General features: G+C 46.7%; 1 protein-coding gene across 1 annotated transcript in view; it reads right to left on the minus strand.

Moving 5' to 3' along the window:
• Positions 1-20176, minus strand: part of LOC6603116 (voltage-dependent T-type calcium channel subunit alpha-1G) — a gene marked incomplete at its 5' end in the record, with an annotated part of 43198 nt that overhangs the window by 18081 nt on the left and 4941 nt on the right. The window contains 12 exons of the mRNA XM_026991334.1: positions 64-1031; positions 1097-1495; positions 2964-2987; positions 3296-3851; positions 5810-6051; positions 8003-8095; positions 9539-9693; positions 10032-10153; positions 14379-14420; positions 16955-17129; positions 17198-17429; positions 18586-18697. Of these exons, the coding sequence (XP_026847135.1) occupies positions 64-1031; positions 1097-1495; positions 2964-2987; positions 3296-3851; positions 5810-6051; positions 8003-8095; positions 9539-9693; positions 10032-10153; positions 14379-14420; positions 16955-17129; positions 17198-17429; positions 18586-18697 (3120 nt within the window). The remainder of the gene's footprint in view (positions 1-63; positions 1032-1096; positions 1496-2963; positions 2988-3295; positions 3852-5809; positions 6052-8002; positions 8096-9538; positions 9694-10031; positions 10154-14378; positions 14421-16954; positions 17130-17197; positions 17430-18585; positions 18698-20176) is intronic.

Consider the following 20176-nt stretch of genomic DNA (forward strand, 5'->3'; position numbering starts at 1 on the left):
GATGGAACGAGGGAGCAATATTATGTGGAAAGATACTGGGACTATCGCTGAGAGACACCTCACCTAAGTATGACAATGATGCCGTCAAAGACATTGAATCCATTCGCTATGTAGCGGAAGGGACCCTCGGCCACCACCTTGAGCAGCATCTCGACGGCAAAGATGCCGGAAAAGACTATGTTGCTGGTCTCCACGATGGCTGTGAGTTCCGGCGGCTGGTTGTGGTACTCGATCCCCATGGAGAGCGTGTTGATCAGAATGGCTAGCAGGATGCCCTGCTGGAAGTACTTGTGCTCCACCAGGCGTTTGATATAGCGTCGGACGTAGCTGCAGATGCGTGACACGCAGCGGTAGACGGCGATGAGGCCGCGCATCGCCGCAGATCTCTGATGATGGCGCTCCTCCAGCGGCGAGAGGGCGTTCTGATACAGGTCGTAGCAGCAGGCGTAGTCCTCCATGTAGTTGCCCGTGGGACCGCCGTGATCGCGCCCATGGCCCTGCCCGTGGGATGTGTGACCCCGTGATCTATGTCCATTGTTGTTCCTGCTGTGGCTGTTGTTGTTATTATTGTGGTGGTGCTGGTGCTGATGCTGATGCTGGTGCTGGGGATGCGAGTGATGTTCTCTCCGCTGGCGATGATGAGTGGTTGCCTGCGATTCCCCGGGGCCCACAGCCGCTGAAACGGCTGCGACAGTGCTGGGCGCACCGTTCAGCTCGAAGGCATCCACTGCCCCACCCGACGCCTGATCCGGCGCTGGCTGGAAATGTCCCGGGGACTGGACAGAGACTAGGGCCTGGGAAGTGGTCGGGGCCCGCTTGTGCTGGGCCTTAAGCGCCTCAGCGGTGTGTGGATCGCAGCGGGCCAGCGACGTGTAAAAGGACTCTAGCGTGCTCTGGCCCGTCGGCAAGGCCGCTGAAAAGGCCACAGAGAATGCTAACAGCTCTTGACAAGTCATCGCATCGTGTATACCCAGCTCGGAGCAATCTGCATATGGATTGGCGATGGTGCCGATGGTCTGCGGTAGGTTCACCTGGTCGGAAACAGCAGAGAGTGTTAGTCAATTGGAGGGCCATTTATGGATGGTCAATCACTCACCTGCCAGATGCTTCCATCGCCGGCCTGGGTCATCTTCTCCGTGGAGAATATGGTGGTGCTTTTCTCTGGAACTGCCGCCGCACCACTGCCACTGCCACTCCCATTTTGGTTGTTGTTGTTCAGGTTGTGGTTGGTGTGGTTGTGGCTGCCACCAGGACCGGCCGCCGATGCTGCTGGTGATGATGATGTCGCTGCCGCTGCTGCAGCTGCGGCTGCCGTTCCCGCCACTGTGGCAACAGTGGTGGTTGTTGCTGCTGGGGAGGCGCTACCCGGTGCCAGGGCCGGCTCCGTGCTGAGGGCGGGAGGCGTGTGCAACAGCACGTACTCGTTGAACATCACCGACGGACGTCGGCTGGCCGACGTGGGCGGACTAAGGAAGCCCGAGGTACAAGGATGGCTCTGTATGCAAGAGTATTCAAGAATTAGAAATGCCAAATCTTCATCTTTCATTCATTCATTTATGATAATGGACGAGAGGGAGGACTCTCCACACGGCGGAGGTCAGTGTTCGTTCGGCTCTAAGAACAGGGAACTCTTCACTGGGATCATCATTAAGAATAATAACTTTAAACGAGGTGACAAGCTACTAGGATATACAGGACATACAGAGGTATAAGAGCGTTGGTGTGAGCTTCTTTGACGAATAGAGGATATATCTACATATGTATGGTTTAACTTCAACCGACAATTAAGGGGAGACTTTTTTTTAATATTAAGATTACGCTTATCACACGACTAGTGGAGGGCTAAAAGTTGGAAAAGAGCTGAGAACTAAGCGTTATTCCTGTTTAATTACAGCATTTGCTGTACGGTTTTTATACTTTTAGATCTGTTTTAGAGTTTTAATAAACCGCTTGAAAAATATTTCAAAGGCAAACAAACCAAAGCTTCAGGTTTCAGCGGTGCACTGCTTGGACCAAACCTTCAGGTTTCAGCGCCGCACTTCTTGCAATATGACTTCAATGAACCAGCGCTTCAGGTTTCAGCGGTACACTGCTTGAACCAAAGCTTCAGGTTACATCGATGAACTACTTGCAGAATGGTTTCGAGGGAAAACGACTTAGGTTTTAACGGCAGACCTCATATGGTCTATTGACAAGATTGTTATTAAATATTTTATTACTTTATCGATAGCGACTTAAAGCGGACATATTTACTTTATTATGAATATTAATTATGTAAAAGTATTTAATATATTGTGAATACTTTTATTGGATGCATTTTTCGGGAATATATTTATGTTTCGATTTCAGACCAGTCTGTGGCCACTATTTTCCTAATGTCTAATGGATAGGTACGGTACGTAATGTATTCCCATATGGGAAATGTCTTCGCCTTTGCTTATTGAAAATATAAAAAACTGTATTATTTTCACATATTAAAATAAAACGAAATGAGATAAATATTTAATCGGCATTCAAACGAGACACAATGGGACAATGGGAACAATGGGCAAAAGATTCAGATTCAGCAATTCAATGGGGCAATCAACTGTCTATATATGTATTTACATATGTACTTGCATTTTTATTCAAATGCACTTCTACGTATACATACACAATCGACAAAAAAATGATAGCCACTTCAACGGCATTTAATATGCAGACATATGCGGGGATTCGATATATCTACAATTTGTACGGGATATGTTTTTGCAACGGTTTTCTGTAGTTCTTTTTGTTCATTTGTGCAGCGACTGAATACCCTTGCCACAGGTAAATGGCATTGCAATAGAAATACTGCACGATTACTGCAAGGGTCTCCAGGATTCGGTGGGACCGAATCTGGCACTCTGGCACACTTCTCTCACGTTTACAGATATTTGATTTTATTTTATTTAATTAAACATTTTTGTTGTGTTCAGTACCTTGCCTAAATTTCCCAACTGCAGCTACGAGATTAGCAAAGGTTTGTAACAAATATGAAAGAATTTTATTATTATCATTTTTGTTTTGTTTGACGGCATTTCATTTGTGGATAAATCGTTTTTCAGCTTTGTCTGTTTTTGTGGCAATTTTGGGAGGTACAAATATATTCTGTGGCTGTGGCATTTGCTGTTGCTGTTTCTGTTTTCTGTTTTCTGTTCGAATCGATTCTGTGGCCCGGCGGACCAGAACGTGTGTATATGTGCGATGGACTGATCTGATGTGATCTGTTGTGATCGATGATTATGCTGCCTATCGATTGTCAGATACTCACAATCAGCTGCTCCGAATCCATGATCTGCTGGGGGAACTTCAACAGTATTGTCTTCTGCTCGCCGGCACTGCCCTCGGGCTTCAGCTGGTGGTGAGAGGACTTCCTCAGCGAGGAGCTGCGCGGCATGACCATACTGCCGCCGCCACAGGCCGCCTCGCCCATCGACTGTTCGGTGTTGTCGGAGGAGGAGTGTTGCTGCTGCTGCTGCTGCTGCTGCTGGGCGGCCTGCTGATGCTGGGCCGTCGACATGGTCACACTGGCCGTGCTGCCATTTATCCCGTTCACCAATGCCACTGTGGTGCAGCTGGGCACATTGTTGGTGGCATTCGTGTTGGTGCTGCCATTGTGATTGTTGGTATTATTGTTGTTGTTGTTGGAATTCGAGTTGGAATTGAGCGGCACCATAACGGTAATCATCTGATCCTGAATGCTGGACGGATGCTTGCGATTACTGTACTTGGGGCACTTCGGATGGTGGCACTTGATGCGCGACGGCGAAAAGGTCAGGTTGTCGGCATTGGGCAGTAGTCCCTCCTTGCGTTGTTGCCGCTGGTACCTGTACAGTGGTCAGGTGGTTGGGTGTTGTTTGGGTGGAGTTTGGGTGGTGTGGAAAACCAAATTTGATTAGTAACAAGTTGGCTGGCAGTTCGCGTAATTCACACATATGTCTGTACACAAAACATCGTGTTCTCTGTGGGGTTACGGGGCTGGGGGTACTGGGGGTACTGGGGTTCCGGTGTTCTCGGGCAGGGTCAACCGATGGGGCTGTTGCACGTGCGGGGGGGGTTGGTGGGTAGTGTAATACGTGCACTCTCATTAGTGCTCTAGATGGATTTGTGTATCTGTTTCTCTGTGTGGGTGTGTGTGCTTAAGTGTAACTCCAGGAGTGGGTGTATGGTGATTGGGTGTGTGTGTGTGTGTGTGCTTAGCAATTAGACAGACAACAATGGCAATTACATAATTCAATCAAATGAATGAACTAAGGACAACGGCAGTACAAAAATGCAAATGATCCAAATTAACATGACTTCCAGCTGTGGAATCAGTGTCATTCAATGCATGTTGCATCATGGCATTCAGCATGGGTATGTGTGTTTCTTGCGTCATTGTGTGGCATCATTGTGTGGCACGTGGCGTGGAGCTGGTGGGAGCTGGGAGCGTGGAGATGGGTGGGTGGACCAAGCTTGGATCAACATATTGTAATGTATTCCAGGGACCTTCTTCTAATACAAAAACTATACTCCCGACTCCAATTCATGTGTATCCATGGGGTATACGTAACATATGTGGGGTTGCCAAAGATACTCAGTAGCCTACACGGGATGCACATCTCACACATGTCAGGAGAGAGTCTAGCCGCTCCCCCGCCCCTATGTATCCATCTATGGACTAGCCCTATTCTCGCTGCTAATCTACGCATTCGCAATGCTCTACGCGTATATGTATATATTTTGACAATGTAAGCGGAGCGAGCGACACACGGATGCATGTAAAAAATAATAATTGAAAAACCCAAAAGTCATCAAAAATGCAAAAAACCCAGAAACAAACGGCTGACAACTGCACAAAATGAAAATGTAAATGAAACCCAAACCAGAAACAGAGAACAGAGAATTGGGGAAAAATTGAATTGTGGCAAAATAAGGACACCATAACAGGTCGAGTGCGCGGGCTAAATGAATTTTTCATAAATCAAAATCGAAACAAGAAATTATAAAGACCGCGAAGGTGCGGTACCCCAAAAGCGGAAACTAAAACGGAATCGAACGATGGAATGGAATGAAAGTGCGAGTGGGGATGGGGGCGTGGGTGGGTATGGGTATGGGAAATAGGCATTAATTAAGAAATAAAATGGAAATTCGGAGAAGGGATTTATGAAAATTCCTGCAAAGGGTGTAGTGCAATGGTTGACAGGGAGCCCAGAAATTTGGTCTCATAGACAACTGGCAGAAGAACATGGAAGGTGCAAGGGAATATAGTCTGAAATGCAATGAAACAGAGGAATGGAACCAAAGAAAATAATGTAAAATAGAACGCAAAAGAAGTGGAACGGAGGAACGGAGGAACGGAATGCAATGAATCAAAGGAATATAATGAAACCAAGGAACACAATGGAATGGAGGAAGCATGTACATGTAACTATAAACCCCGAATAACATATATCCCAAGGGGTAATCATCTCTTTAAAATGGGAGTATATATTCGAAAGAACTGCTTGGGGCATCGAGGAAATCCATTTTCCCCCGTTAGAGAGTCTCAGTGGAGTGTGGAGCTCGCTCTGGCTGAGAGTTTAGTGCGCTAATTACACGCTTTAATGGTTTCGGTTAGTAATCAATCAGTTTTGAAGTGACTAAAGCCTAGAGCTTTGCTTTTCGTGAAAGAGAGCTTTCGGTGGAGAGTTAGAGAGAGAGAGAGAGAGAAAGAGTCAGGGGAGAGAGAGAGAACTCAAACCGGAAACGGAAATAACAAACGAAAATCGTAATTGAATCAAATCAAAAGGTACAAGCAGCATACTTATATAATCTGTACTTCTTTAACATTCGTCTCTTGAAGCGTCGCCACAGATGGGCGATATATTTGACTATCTCCGCGTAGCATGTGGCCGGTTCCGAGTTGTTTGTGCTGCTGGCCAGCGTCGACGTGGACGTGTATCGTGCCCGTTCCTGTCGCATCCGCTCCATCTCGCGCTTCTTCGTCTCGGAGAACTGAGTGGCGATGACGACCAAGCATAGGTTGATCATAAAGAACGACCCGATCTGCAATATAAAACAAGGCATTAGGCAAGGCATCACATCTCACGTTTCCCCATTGTTAACCCCTCAATATGAAATATGTGCTCTCAATATTGACAATGTCCGAATATTATCCGAGTATTATCATACATTAAATACCCATACATTTCGTTTATGGCAGTAGTACGTGGTGTGAAATGTAAGCACGGCCAGGCCGGTGCCGGTACGGTACCCATCGGCAGGTGACGCTCAGCAGTTTCCGCAAAACTTTTCGCATTTCCGTTTAAAAGTTTTCGTTTTCATTTTCGTTGCTAGCGGGCGACAAATGCGAACTGAAACTTTTACACGGCCTTTGTTTCTGCTGCCACTCCTCCTCCGATGGGCTTAGGATGGGTCTTTGGAGGAAACATTTTAATCCATCCACTTAAATTCAATTAGCGCCTGTCTTCTGCCGGATTGCAGGCTCCACCCAAGGCTCGGTTCCTTCTCCAAGCTGGTACGGGGGTCGGTGGTTGGCCAACATTGAAAAAAAGTTTATTTGAAAGGCATCGAATAACATCGAATGGAGTGAATTTGTGTATTTTCTTGCGCACTTTCGACCGAGTTGTCCTAGGTTTTCTGTATACCCTTAAAGATTGTATGATTTAAGGTTGATTGTTCCATAGATAGAATATATACAGATCGTCGTGAGAAAGTCACAAACTTTGCGGGGAAAAAAGTTGTTCAAAGCAAAGAACAGGCAATCGAGTTTCAGGCCAACTTTAAATTGGAAACATATTTCAAAGAATAGATAGAATGTTTCTAGCCAGCATTTTCGTGTATGAGCAGAAAGCTGGGCAGAAAATGTATAAATCCATAACGAGAATGAGAACGAGAATGAGAACGAGAACCCTCAACAGTGTACGAGTGTACTGCAGACTACAGAAAACTATTTGCATAACAAAAGTTGTAGCCGGGAAGAGAAAAATCATTTTGCACATGAAATGAACAGCGACAAAGACGAGGCGAGGGAGGGGAGAGGGGTAGGAAATGAAAACAGAGAGGGTAAGGGGGAAGGGAATGGGGAAACTGTGCAAACTTCAAACATAAATAATGAAATTTTCCTCATGTGTATCTCTGTATCTGTGTCTGTGCCTCCTTCTGCAATTGTAGCTGTATCTGTATCTGTATCTGTAGCTGTATCTGTATCTGACTCTGTGTCTGAGTCTCTGTGTCTGCCTCCTGTCTCTTTCTGTATCTGTATCTCAGTCTGTACGTCTGTACGCTGTGTCTGTGTATGCACTTAAAGGCTTTTAATTGGCCCAAGGACACCTGAGCACAAATCCTGCCATCCGAATGACACAACAACAGACTGGAGTCCACTCGAAGTCCGACCAAAGTGCGGCCCGGATAGGGGACAATGGAGAGAGGCCGGTCTCTGCATTTCAACATGTTGCCAGATGCTGGTCGACAGAGCAACAGCATCATGCATTTTAAAGCCTTCATCGTACACTCGAAAAAATTCCGATCAATTTCAAATGGATACCGCTGTACATTGTATTTCGCTGATCGTTCTTATAGCAATAGATAGATATTATTTGTACTTCATCGGTACGATAAATATACATGTAAATAACACATATTTCTGGCTGTCTTTTGGCAACGGATCTAAAATAATTATATTTTTTGTTTTGGCGGTGTATGCAAACTTTTCGGGGCTGTCTGTCTGCCTCCCTGTCGGTCTTTGTGTGTATGTGTTTTTTTTTGTTATAGTTGAAAAGTAATTTACTTATTTACATTGGCAAATTGCTTTAGAATACTTTCGGAGCCGGCAATCCAGCAATCCCGCTTCGCTTCAGCTTCAGCTCAATTAGCCCGGCCAGCAGAATGTGGACAGACCCAGACCCCCGGCCCCCATTGAATATTCAGCTCGTGATCAAAGTAGGGGCTCGCACCGCTCCGCACAGCTACGGACAGCACCGAGGATAGCACTCACCACAATCAGCAGCACAAAGTAGATCCAATCCCAAAAGCTGTGCGCATCCTGCACGTAATACATTATGTCCGTCCAGCCCTCCAGCGAGATGACCTGCAAATCCAACAAATATTTCACCATAATTAGCGTACACATACTCACACACACAGGGATGCAATACACATAGATACTTGAACGCAGATATAAAATTGAGGTTAAATGTACGGGCGCATATCCAGGCGTTTAGCTGGCTTTTATTGTTCTCGTCACAGCCCCTGCCCCTGCCCCTGCCACTGCCCCTGCCCTGCTCTGTCCTACCATAATGCCTTGCTGCCAAGGGGCGTGCTGCGCCGTGCCGTGCCGTGCCGTGCCACAGTGTGGCATGGTCCGGGCGTGGTCAGGCGTGGACGGAGCAATTAGGATTGCCTTTTGGCCTTCTGGACCACGTCACGTATGTGTAATGTGCTGCGATACTTGTGTTCAGGAGCGCCTGGGATCGCATCGAATGGTATGGGTTTACGGATGGGGTAAACATTACCTGTTGAAATCTCCCTACAACTAAAACAAAGCCCATCCCGCATGGCTAATCTTCAGCCCACAGTTGACCCGGCCTGATCTATGTGGGGGGACCCACTTATCCTGAGTAATCCTATTTTTTTGTAGCCAAATGGTACCCTCTTCTCCAACGTAAGAGCCAAACAGTGAGCTCTAACTGGTAGCCGACTGACGTATGTGTCGTAGTCCATGCCCATTCCTATGCTATCCGGTAACCACTCAGCGCCCCTCAGCAGTTGGCAGCTTCAAAGCTTAATGTGCACTTGATTTGGAATTAATTAGATCGTTCGACCTGCATATCAATGGACTGAATCGCTCGCAGTGTGCAGTGTGCGGTGTGCGGTGTGCGCCCTCTCTAATTGGCATATCAATTAATGCCTGAAACGTGAGGGCCCCCATAATTAGCGAAAGGAAGCTGCTCGAATTCTGTGGGCTATCACGACGCATATAACTGCGAACCCAATATCACTTTCCCTCCTTTCCTGGCAATGGAAATGGGATTGGTAAAGTTTTCGCACCCTGTAAACGATGCGCTGCTATGAATACAGCAGCGAGGTCGAGGTCCCCCTTGTCCTGTCCCTGTCCCTCCCAGGATGCTTTGTTAACGCGATGCCACCATAGCGGAGTTGACACCGAATTAACATGCAACATTGTTCGTCTGCCTCGTTCCTCCTCTGGTTGCTGTTCGTATTTGTTGAACAAAGTTGAACACTAATTGGGAATCGGATGGACGGGGAAGAAGCGAGAGAGAGGAATCGTATGACAGTTCCCTAAATTTCCACTTTCTCGTGTGAGAGAGAACACGAGTCATGCATCATGTTGATAAATGTTCGCGATTGCTCAGCACTTGTTGAACAAATCATCCGCTGCTAAAGCTGATTTCGATCGCCGTGAAGACTACTCTAATGCAAAAAAAGGACCTTATGCACATTACACTCTAATTACATTACTTGTTCCTTGGGCATGAGAATGAAATAAGTGCAGTCAATCCGTAGCACTCACCAGGAATATGGCCACCCAGGCCATGCCAATGTTGTCAAACGAAATGGTGCCCTGAAAGGGATTCTCGCCGGTCTGTTTGCACGTTGTGTAATACTGGTTCCAGTTGACGCACGAGGTGTTCGTCGGCTCGTTGAAGTCGAACAGCTTGGCCTCCTCTGCGGGATGGAAAAAGGAAAGGAGAGGGAAGGGAAGCTGTGAGTATCGCTGTAATTGTGATTGCTTCTGCTGCTGAATCTGCTCCTGATGCTCCCGCTGATGGTTCTGGTTCTGGTTCGAGGGCGGGGTCTGCGTCTGCCCATCCCCCAGCTTATGCTCAACTTAAGCTCATCATTAACCTCGAGGGAGAGCAATTAAAAACGCCATCAAATTTGATTACAGCGCAATTTGCACTTCATTTAGCTTTAAAGTTAATGTAATTGAGACTGAGGGATTCCGGACTGTGTGGATTCCGGACCCCCGAAACCCCAGACTCCGGACTCCGGACACCACTTACCATTGCAGACCATGGACCCGCTGCGGTAGGGGGGAAAGTTGCCGCAGAGATGCATGCCCGAGTCGGAGGGCGTTGAGCAGATGTAGTCCTGATCCTTGGAGAATTCGTAGTACTGCGATAGGCTGCACATGTGGATAGAGAATAAGTCATGTGATGCGATTGTTAAATGAAATCGAAACATCCAGTACACACAGAAACAAAGTGTACGAAAGAGAAGATCACACGAGAGAGAGAGAGAGAGAAATTACAGAGAGAAAGATAAAGAGAGAGAGAGAGAGAGAGAGAGCACAAAAAGTACAATTAATAATCGTGGTTCATATCAAGTTCAAATAAGTTTATTCGATATGTTTATGCGTATCGTAAACATATACATCGAGATGTGGAAAAAAAGAGCGATTAATGATCGACAAATCGATAAATTTTGTATTCGCAGAAGAGAGTTTTTGTGCTTAATTTCATGGCTTGATCTGCTCACGCGTGCGACACGCAGCTACACGAGAACATTCAACTAATTAGAGTGACAGAGACGGCCAATGGGTGAAGCAAAAACTAAAGAACAGCGTAAGAGTAAGAGTGAGGGTGAGTGTGAGACAGAGAGTGTGTGAGACACGGCTGACTAATGCAAAAGTTAGACAGAGATAGCGAGTGGTAGCGATAGCGAGTGGTAGCGATAGCGAGTGGTAGCGATAGCGAGTGGTTAGCGATAGTGAGCGAGGTGAGACAAGCGCAGGTGAGACAGAAACAGAGACAGCTTTCATCGTGCGAAGCGATAAAGCGAGCGATAGAGAGAGATAGGTATAGTTCACCCACACACAAAGCGAGAGTAAGAGAGAGAGACAGAGAGTGCGTGGGAGCTAGTAGACGCTGGTGGAAGCAGGAGAGAGCGATAGAAAGCGCGAAGCGAACGAGCGGGTAAGCTTAAGCACAGTCAGCCACTGGAAAGACGACACAACTGTACCGGAAGAACAGCAGAATAAAGAGAGTGAGACACACTGAGAGAGAGAGAGAGAGAGAGAGAGATGACTCCCAAAGGCATAAAATAAAACACAAAACACAAAGCGAAAACTTAAATAAAAACCTAAAAAAAAAAAGACGAAGAGAAACTAAGAACAAAGCAACAAACTCTTGGTGCCGCGCCGGGGCAGGGGGAAAGAGACAGCAAGGCTAAGGAGGGTGGAGATGGTGGGACATAAAAAAAAGGAAATGAAAACGCCAAAGCAATTTAAATTAAACGCGCAATGTTGCCACAAAATGGCCGACGCACAACGCAGCAGCCGTCGCGGTGGCAGCCGGAGCAGGAAAAAAAAATACAAAAAAACAACAAAAAATTTCACCATCAACCGAGTGTCAACCGTATGTGTTTTTGTATGTGTGTCGCCTTGTGTGTGTGACAATAAAATGTGTTTAATATGCACGTGGAGGCACGACACTGACACTGGCAGACGACACTCCAACCAGCAGTTGGAGGAGAGTGCAGAGATAGAGGAGGGGGGGAGAGAGAGAGAGAGGCTGACACTGAGACTGTGGCATTGTGGAAGGTGAGGGGCACCGGGGGCACCGGTGGCACCGGTGACACCGCTAGTGAAATTTGAATTATTTTTGTTCTCCTTCCTCTTTCACCGTTTCTTATGTTTTCTTTACATTTTTTTTCCCATACATTTCTTTGCTAAAATCGCAACAATTCGCAGGTTTCACAGCCGTATGCTAAACTTTATGAAGTTCTTCATGTGTGGTGAGTGTGTTTGTGTGTATCTATGTGTGTCTATGCATGTACATATGTGTGTGTAATTACAGTACTTGATTTGTTGGCATGTGACAGAAAGGGAGGGAGCGAGAGCGAGAGCGAAAGGTGGAATGTTTCGGCGGGGTGTAGAGGGGCGTGGAGGGGCAGCTTTAAATACCTTTGCAATAGAAACTGATGGTTTTTCCTGTAAAAAGAGTTGAGCTTACAAAAGATACATACGCCCACACACAGACACACACACACACACACACACACACACAGGCAACGAGGAAGAGGGGCTTGCGGTAGGGGGGAATACTGTGCTGCTGCACTATTCCTATGTATCTGTGTGTTTGTGTGTGGAGCGAAACTTGTACATTCAAGAAAAAAACGAACAAATATTAATTAATTAATAATTAAGTGAATGCGAGTGTACCCCAGTGCAAAGTGAACAGCAGGAGCAGCTTTCTGAAAGGAGAGGCAATGAGAGCTCCGCAATCTACAGTGAAAACTCCTTCAAAATGCAGATGAGCGTCGCCTGGCTACTGTGAAAGTTGGAGTATACGATAGCTAAGAGTACCTTTTGTAGTATACATTTTGGGATCATCATCTTAGCAGAACGTCTCCCTTGAATGGACTGAAACACATGGTAGTCTTTGAATCTACTTAATACAGACACCTTTCACTTCTAGAGCTGTGCCATTGAACTAATAAAACTAATAGAATTAGCAGTCAAGAAATATCTTGATTTTGATACTTTTCCTTTTAATAATAATCTCGAATGGATGTGGCTATTCTTCAATGTCTCCTTGCCAAAAAAAAACCAACGAGAAATTTGAATATATTTATGAGTTTGAAAGGGCAAACTCTTAGCCAAAGCAATGTCACAGGCAGTTCTCCTGCCTTGGATCCTAAAGGTATGGTTGTTTTACTGTTTGTTTCACTGTATGTTTCAGCGGTGGTGGTGGTGCTGCTGCTGCTCCTGGGTGTCTGGGTGTCTGGGGGTCCTGCTGCAACATGTCATATTTGTGTGTCAAAAATGAAACAGAAAATTGTAAAACGAAAACGAAAATTTGGCAAACGCAACACAAGCGAAACTGAAACTGATACAGAAACACAAACAGAGTCAGAGGCTTTGGGGGTAAGGCGGTAGGGGGTAAGGGGGTAAGGGGGTCAGTTTTAGGAGAGATAGGGAGAGATTTGGCCTCAATTTTTATATAGCACTCTTATTTATGTATACATATATACTATATATCGTTGCAAGTGTGTGTTAGCTTTAGTGGAGAGTGGAGATCGGGTTCAAGTGGCGCCACATCAACATCAACATCAACTCTATGGCTCCAATAGCGGAGAGCATAGCGGCACGTTTACGGGGGTATAGTGGGAGGTGTAAAGTAGGATCTAAAGCTAAAACATACGAGTATATCGAGTGGTGTTCTACTTTAAGGATGTGTTGTTCAACCAAGGGCTAGGAATAGGACTAAGACTTGGGTCTAAGATTCTGCAGTGGTACAGTTGTGTGTGTGTGTGTGTGTGTGGGGGGGGGGGGGGGGGGGGGGGGGGGGGCTTAAGAACGTAGTGACAGGAGATACACTAAGTAGTTACGAGATACGAGAGTAGAGACAGCTATTCTGCTTGCCGAGTTGTTTAGTTGTCTAGTTTAGTTGATACGAGTATTTGGTATAGTTTGGTATATCGTATATATATACACATATATATATATTCATATATATTCAATTATTACTTATACAGAGAATTAGATGGATAGTTATAGATAAAGAGAGAGAGAGAGACAGAGTATAATCGTATTGGCAAGAGTATACTTTACTTTACTAATTATGTATTGAGTACGAGTATTTATGCACATTTACTAGGGAGAGTGTGTCGACTATCAAACGTGTGAGAGTGAGTGGGACAGAGACAGAGAAAGAGAGTCTGAGTGTTGTGGTGTAACGGTGTAACGGTGTAACGGTGTAACTGAGAAGGAGATATGTAGATCTTCGTGGATGGAGAGAGAGCAGAGATTGCTCAACCTTCATCACTGATCGGGGAACGAGAGCGAGCTTTAGCTGGGAAAAAGAGCTTTCAAAGGGGGTTCGAGAGAGCCCTGAGCAGAGGATGGCTCCATCGCCGATGCATCGGCTCAGCGCTCTCTGTCTTTGTGAGTGTGTGAGAAGATAGTGTGCGCTACGACGCCGTACAGAGAACATCGCATTAGAGGGTTTAAAGGGTTAACAGGGTTAACAGAGAGACGATTTAGAGAGGGCTATTACGGGTTAACAGGCTAAGAGCGATTATAGAAAGAGCGACAGAGTTTAGAGATTACATTTATTTTAGTACAAGTACGAGTATATAGACAGGATCTAGTATTAATAGTAGTAGTAGTAGTAGTGGTAGTAGTAGTAGTAGTAGGACACTAGTAGCAATTAGTAGACGGCTATTAGAATCTGTTTGTGTCTGGTTTCGTCTTCTTCTGTTTTGTTCTGTGTGTGGTGTACGTGTCTGGGTGTCTGGGTTTCTGTGTGTGTGTTCGTGTGGGTGTATAGTAGATATATTTGGTGTATGTGTATTTGTGTGTGTGTAGGTTAGGTTAAAAGGGGGGAAAATAAATCATTTTATCTTACGAGTTAACACGGACTCGAACTCTGTACACTTCAGGTAGTCCCCTGTAAACAAAAAATTTGTTCCCGGTATGATTTTCGTTTTTGTTTCATTTTTTACATTTCATTTTTCATCTGCATTTGCATTTTGTTTTTTTTTGATGTTGCAACGAGTATTACTACTACTATTTTTTGTTATTTTGTTTTTCTTTGTTTCTAAATTATTTTGTTTTGTTTGTTTTTTTTTTTCTTCTGTGGGATTCTGTGGTTTTCTGGTGTTTTGTCTCAACCAAAATATAAATTTAGGAAACTGAGGAAAAACTGGAAGAGAACATATATGCATATACATATATACATATACATATATATGTATATCCTGGACTATATGTATGTTCTGTTGTTTGTGGCCATTGATGCTGATCCGTCCGCTCTGGCGGGGCGCCTCAACGATTCAACGCCTCCCCGCGGACAAATCGCTGGCCTCTGTCTGTTTGCTTGTATGTGAGTGTGTGTGTGTGTGTCCATGTATGTGTGTTTGTATATGGTGGTATGGGTGTATATACAGCATGACTTCGGCGAGGGCTCTCACACACCTGGCAACATTTATTGCGAGTGGAGCCCGTGCGAATGTGGCGTGGAGGACATACGAGTACAAATGACAAAAAACACACACAACAAAATTTAAAAACGGAACGAAAAAACACGTGTGGACAAGGAGCTAAAGAATGTCTGCGAATTGCAGCTCGAAGGAGGAGAGGGGCGGCTACAAATGAAGGTTTTATAAATTACAAAATTAAGCCACACAATATTTAATTCAAATGACAATTTCCCGAGCGAGATGCCTGGCAGAAATAAAAATATCAATGAAATGAAAAATGAAATGCCAAATGCCAAATGGGAGGCCACCGCAAAATATTCTTGCAAATGGTTAGGAGTATGCTTGGCCTGTTCTTGCACACAGCTATGTGCAACAACTACGAGTACTTAGTACTGTACTTAGTGCCAACCGAGAGAGAGCCAAACGTGGGGCAGGAGCAGCACTGCAGCACTGCAGCACTGCATCAAAAATCCATTTATAAACACGTACGCATACGCATACGCATGTTTTCTCATACTCTCGTATGGTACTAGGGGGGGGGTGGGCGGAGGGTTGGTATATGGGTAAATGGATGTGTGAACAAACATTAAGTACAGCTGAGGAGAGCATGCGGAAGTAAGCAAACGAAAGAGCAAAGAAACAAACAAGGAGACAATGAAACAACGAAAACAAAGGAAAAACAGAAACAGAAACAGAAAAGAAACATAAGAGAGGCAAACGGAACGGGGAGCACAAAGCAGTACAAAACGAAATCGAAATCGGGTTTCTTGAGCTAAGCGCGCAGCGACCCAAAAATTCTGTAGTCTACTTCAAGGGGATTCGCTGTCCATGTGCGTGTGTGTGTGTGTTAGCTGCGTGTGCTGTGTGTATGCGTGGGACTGAGAAAGGAGGAGAGTGCCCTCGACTTCGATGATAAATTATTGTTTTGGCCAAGTTTCAATTCTGTTGTCAGCGGCGGTGACACAGTGCCACCGAGGCGCTCGAAAATGGTTTGAAATCTTTGAGTATCTTTGAGCACAATATTTGCAATCACCAGACTGAAGGCCCTGTTGCTCTGGCCATAACCATTAATTGTAATTTAGGATCTATATTTATTTGCCAACGAAAAAATCTTCTGTGGTAGAGTGCAGAAGAGTAGAACAGATGTCCCATCTTCCATGGTTGTTTCTTACCCAATGATCCAACCACTGTGCAGCAACGATGTTGAGCCATTGTCTATGTCCCCCTCGTGCTGTCAATGGCAGGACCGCAGAACGGATGCTTTTGGCCATCCGCATGTAGAGGGGAGGAGATGGATGGATCAGACAGACAGACAGACAGACAGACAGTGGAACTGAGAGGCGGATAACAGACGGATAGACAGACAGACAGACAGACAGACAGACAGAGAATGGAACTGAGAGGGATATACGGTGGAGAGTTCATCAAAATTGACAGGATTTCGTATGCGGATTTCAGTGGAGGGACAGTGTCTGTGATGCAATTGGCTCAGTGGGTGTGCGGGGCGGAGGGGGGGTCCATCATATCTTGTTTCCATGTGTGTCTGTGTCTGTGTGTGTGAGGAGCGTGTGCGAGAGTGTATTGGTGTGGGCTTTAAGGCAAAAGCGAAGCAAAAACCAAAACAAAAAGAGCAACAGGAGCACGAGAAAGAAGCAGTTGGAGGACTCTGCTGAAGGTCCCCTCAAATGTTGCTTAGATGATGATCTAGTAAAAATCAAAACCAAAAAAAACCAAGACACAACGAATATATATCGATATATATATACTTATGTACAGTATACGGTGTACGGTATGCATATATGTATATATAACAGATACATATGCATGTACATATGTACGAAACGGATGTTTATGATGCAGACAGAGACAAACATATGCATCCTGGAAGCCCGCCCCGCCCGAATATATCCACCGAAAACCATTACCCACACCCATATGCCCCATATGCCCCCTGTGCCCCATACCTCGTGCCCCACAATCAGAACCCCGCTGGAGTACTCACGTGATGGGATAGATCATGCCCTCGGGACAGTCCAGGGTGCACCGCTGCCTGAGGATGCCCTGCCACAGCTGGACGCCGATGATCCCGAAGATGAAGAACACAAAGAAGCAGAGCAGCAGGACATTGCCCAGCATCGGCAGCGTGTCCAGCAGCAGCATCACCAGGATCCGCATGCCTGCAACGAATCGATCGATCGATTGATTGATTGACGGACTGATGGATTGAGATGGGACTACGGCTTACTGGGAATGCGATTGATGGCCCGCAGGGGTCTCAGCACCCGGATCGTTCGAATGGCCGTCAGATTGAGGTTCTCCACATGCATCACATACTCGAGCAGGCCGGCCAGGACGATGAAGAAGTCCAGGCGATTCCACGAGTCCGCCAGATAGGTGTTCTTGCCACACATGCCCATGGCCACCATTTTGATGGTCATCTCCAGGGCAAAGAAGGCAAAGATTATGTCATCGAAGATCTATCCACGGAGAAACATATAGAAAATGAGATGAGATCGCAGGTGGAACAATAAATGCACATGGGAATGAGTATATTCTGGCTCTTATTCCCCTTTTCATCCAACTAAATTAAGCATAGGTTTTGCCTTTGGCCCATTTGTATTTTGGGGGACTTCCTTGAGCACACACCACAACACAAAATTCGATTAAAGACCTAACGAACTAACGAGAGTTGATCAAATTAAAATTAGCTGCCAGCCACTAACGACTATGGGGGAGTCTCTCTCTCTCTCTCTCTCTCTCTCTCCCCTCAAATGATGATGCTCCACATGCTCCACCTGCTTTTGATGACATCAAGGAGGCAAGGACATCCACATCCCCCTCACATCACATCGCATCGCATCGCATCAGAGGAGGCGTCACATATATGGACACGAAATGAGTTTGCCTTGGCGACATCATCGTCATCTTTTTCTTCCCTTCTTCTGCTCTTCCCTGCTATGGTCTTGGCCCTTGCTTTTCTGTACTTCCACTTCTCCTTCAACTTATTCCCAGCTATTTGGGCGGTCCTCTTGGGGCGGGTGTCGAGGGGGCGAGGCGCCCACTTATGTCACCGTGTGGCTGTCGTTGTCATTTTGACTTTGTCCTGTGTGCCAATTTGGCGATGCCTTGTCTTCTCCTCGTGCACCCCAACCCCAACCCCATGTCGGCGCTCTGTCTTGCCTTTTTCCTTTGTCCTTATGCGGGCATGGTGTCCCGGGTCCCGGGTCCTGGTTGAGGTCCTGCTCGTGTCGCTTTACACTTGGCTGCGGCCAAAATGTCGCCATGGCTTACATATCATTTACAGACATTTTCGCACGTTGCGCTCTCTCAACATTTTCCCTACGCTCTGTAATTGCCTGACACTCCCCATCGCCCTGCCACAGCCCCCACTTAGTGGAACCCCCTGCCGTGAGGTGGGTGCTGTGCTGTCTAATGAGCCGAAGTGCCTCGTTTGATGTCATCAGCCAGCAGGCAGGCAGTGAGAGCAGTCAGGCATTCTGTCGTTCCGTCAGGAAGTGAGCCAAAAAATTGCCTAAATAAATGGCATTTAATGTGACACCAATGCTGACAGGATAATAGGCGAAGAGCAACAAACTTGGGAGTGTGGGCACAGCTTGGAGAGGGGCTACTCACCTGCAGTATCTTGCAGCGATTCGTGACACAGGCATCGTCCACGCACGGCTGGTACATGCCCAGGGTGATGCAGTTGAGCAGGATCACCAGAATGGAGACGCGCTCGAACCACGTGCGGGGGTCCCATTCGATGCAAAAGATGCCGATTCAGTTAAGGGGGAAACCAACACAATACATGGCAAAGCAGCAGGTCCTTCAGAATAGTTTCGGGGATACGAATACCAATACGAAACAGGAGTGGAGTGGGGGCTGGGGGTGGGGGTGGGGGTGGGGGTGGGGGTGGGGCGAGTGTGCAGTGGAGCAGACGAAGGAGGAGCCAGCAGGCAGTGACAGTGTATAACAACTTGCAGTCGCCTCTAATGCGCACTCAAGTGCTTGTCAACTTGGCTGCATTTGGTCCTCCAGTCCTCCTCCAGCACCACCACGCGCCCCCTCCACATTCCCCATCCCTACCACATCGTTGCGGTTTGTCGCTTGTCGGTCCCTCGTTTGGCATGGTTTCGGTTGCGGTTATACCCCTCACAAGTGCCCCCAATGGGGTATACTCCATCCAAAGCCAGAGGGCATATGTCCTGCTATATAGCCTATTCGAGGGATACGTTTCTTTATACGAGTCGCGTGTCATGCAGCAGCGCCACTCGGACCACTCTTTAGTTTCGTGTCGCTTGGCTCCCTTGCACCAAATCCTGTCATCTCTCGATCTATCCCAACAAAAAAAGATGAAAATATCCTGCTGCGGCATCCAGAATTTTGAAGAGCTCGCATGTTTTATTGCAGCAGAGAAGCTATCGAATACGATTAAGGGGTATCTTGGAGCCGAAGTATCGTTATAGCTTGGCTGTGGACGAGTGCGTTGGACTTCTTACTGGCACGCTGGCTGGCCGACAAGCCAGTCATTCAATCATTTCCCACAAGCCACTCGATTCGATCACGTTCTGGCCCGCTGCTCGATTCGCAGTTCTGAGGGCAGGACCCGAGATAGAGAAAGATAGGGGGCGCCCACCCAAGGCCATGGCCGTGAGCCGTGAGGGATGCAATGTGATGCTGCATTCCACCTGATGCAGGACCCTCAGCTGCCACTTGTCGTCTAAAAGCATGCTGCCACACTTGGATTGGGTAAACACTCGCCACCGCCACCGCCACCGCCACCGCCACCTCACCTAAGGACACACACACACACATCCCCATACAGATCCAAATACACAGGGCCAGGGCCAGGACCAATCCCAAGCCCAAGCCCAGTCCCAGGCAGGCTTAATGCATTGCCAAATGAGCGCCAAGGACTCATTCTTTCTGTCCCTACACTATACTCGCAGAAAGGAGATGGTGATGGGGATGCGGATGGGCGTGTGGAATGGGGCGACGCAATTAAGGAGCGAACACACATGCTGGGAAAATGGCAAAAATGTTTACGCTATTAACGCACAATTAAAGATAAAACGTGCAGCGGCACAATGGGGGGGAGCTGCGTGCAGGAGGGGCATGCAACAGCAACAGCAGCAGTTAAGGCCCCAACAAAAAAGCGGACAATTCATTAGGAGCCACAGTGTGTGCGGTGCGGTGCGGTGCGAGAGACCAGCGGACAGCATCG

The sequence above is a fragment of the Drosophila persimilis genome, unplaced genomic scaffold, assembly GCF_003286085.1.
Source record: "Drosophila persimilis strain 14011-0111.01,24,50 unplaced genomic scaffold, DperRS2 tig00000663-arrow-arrow-pilon, whole genome shotgun sequence".
NCBI lineage: Eukaryota > Metazoa > Arthropoda > Insecta > Diptera > Drosophilidae > Drosophila > Drosophila persimilis.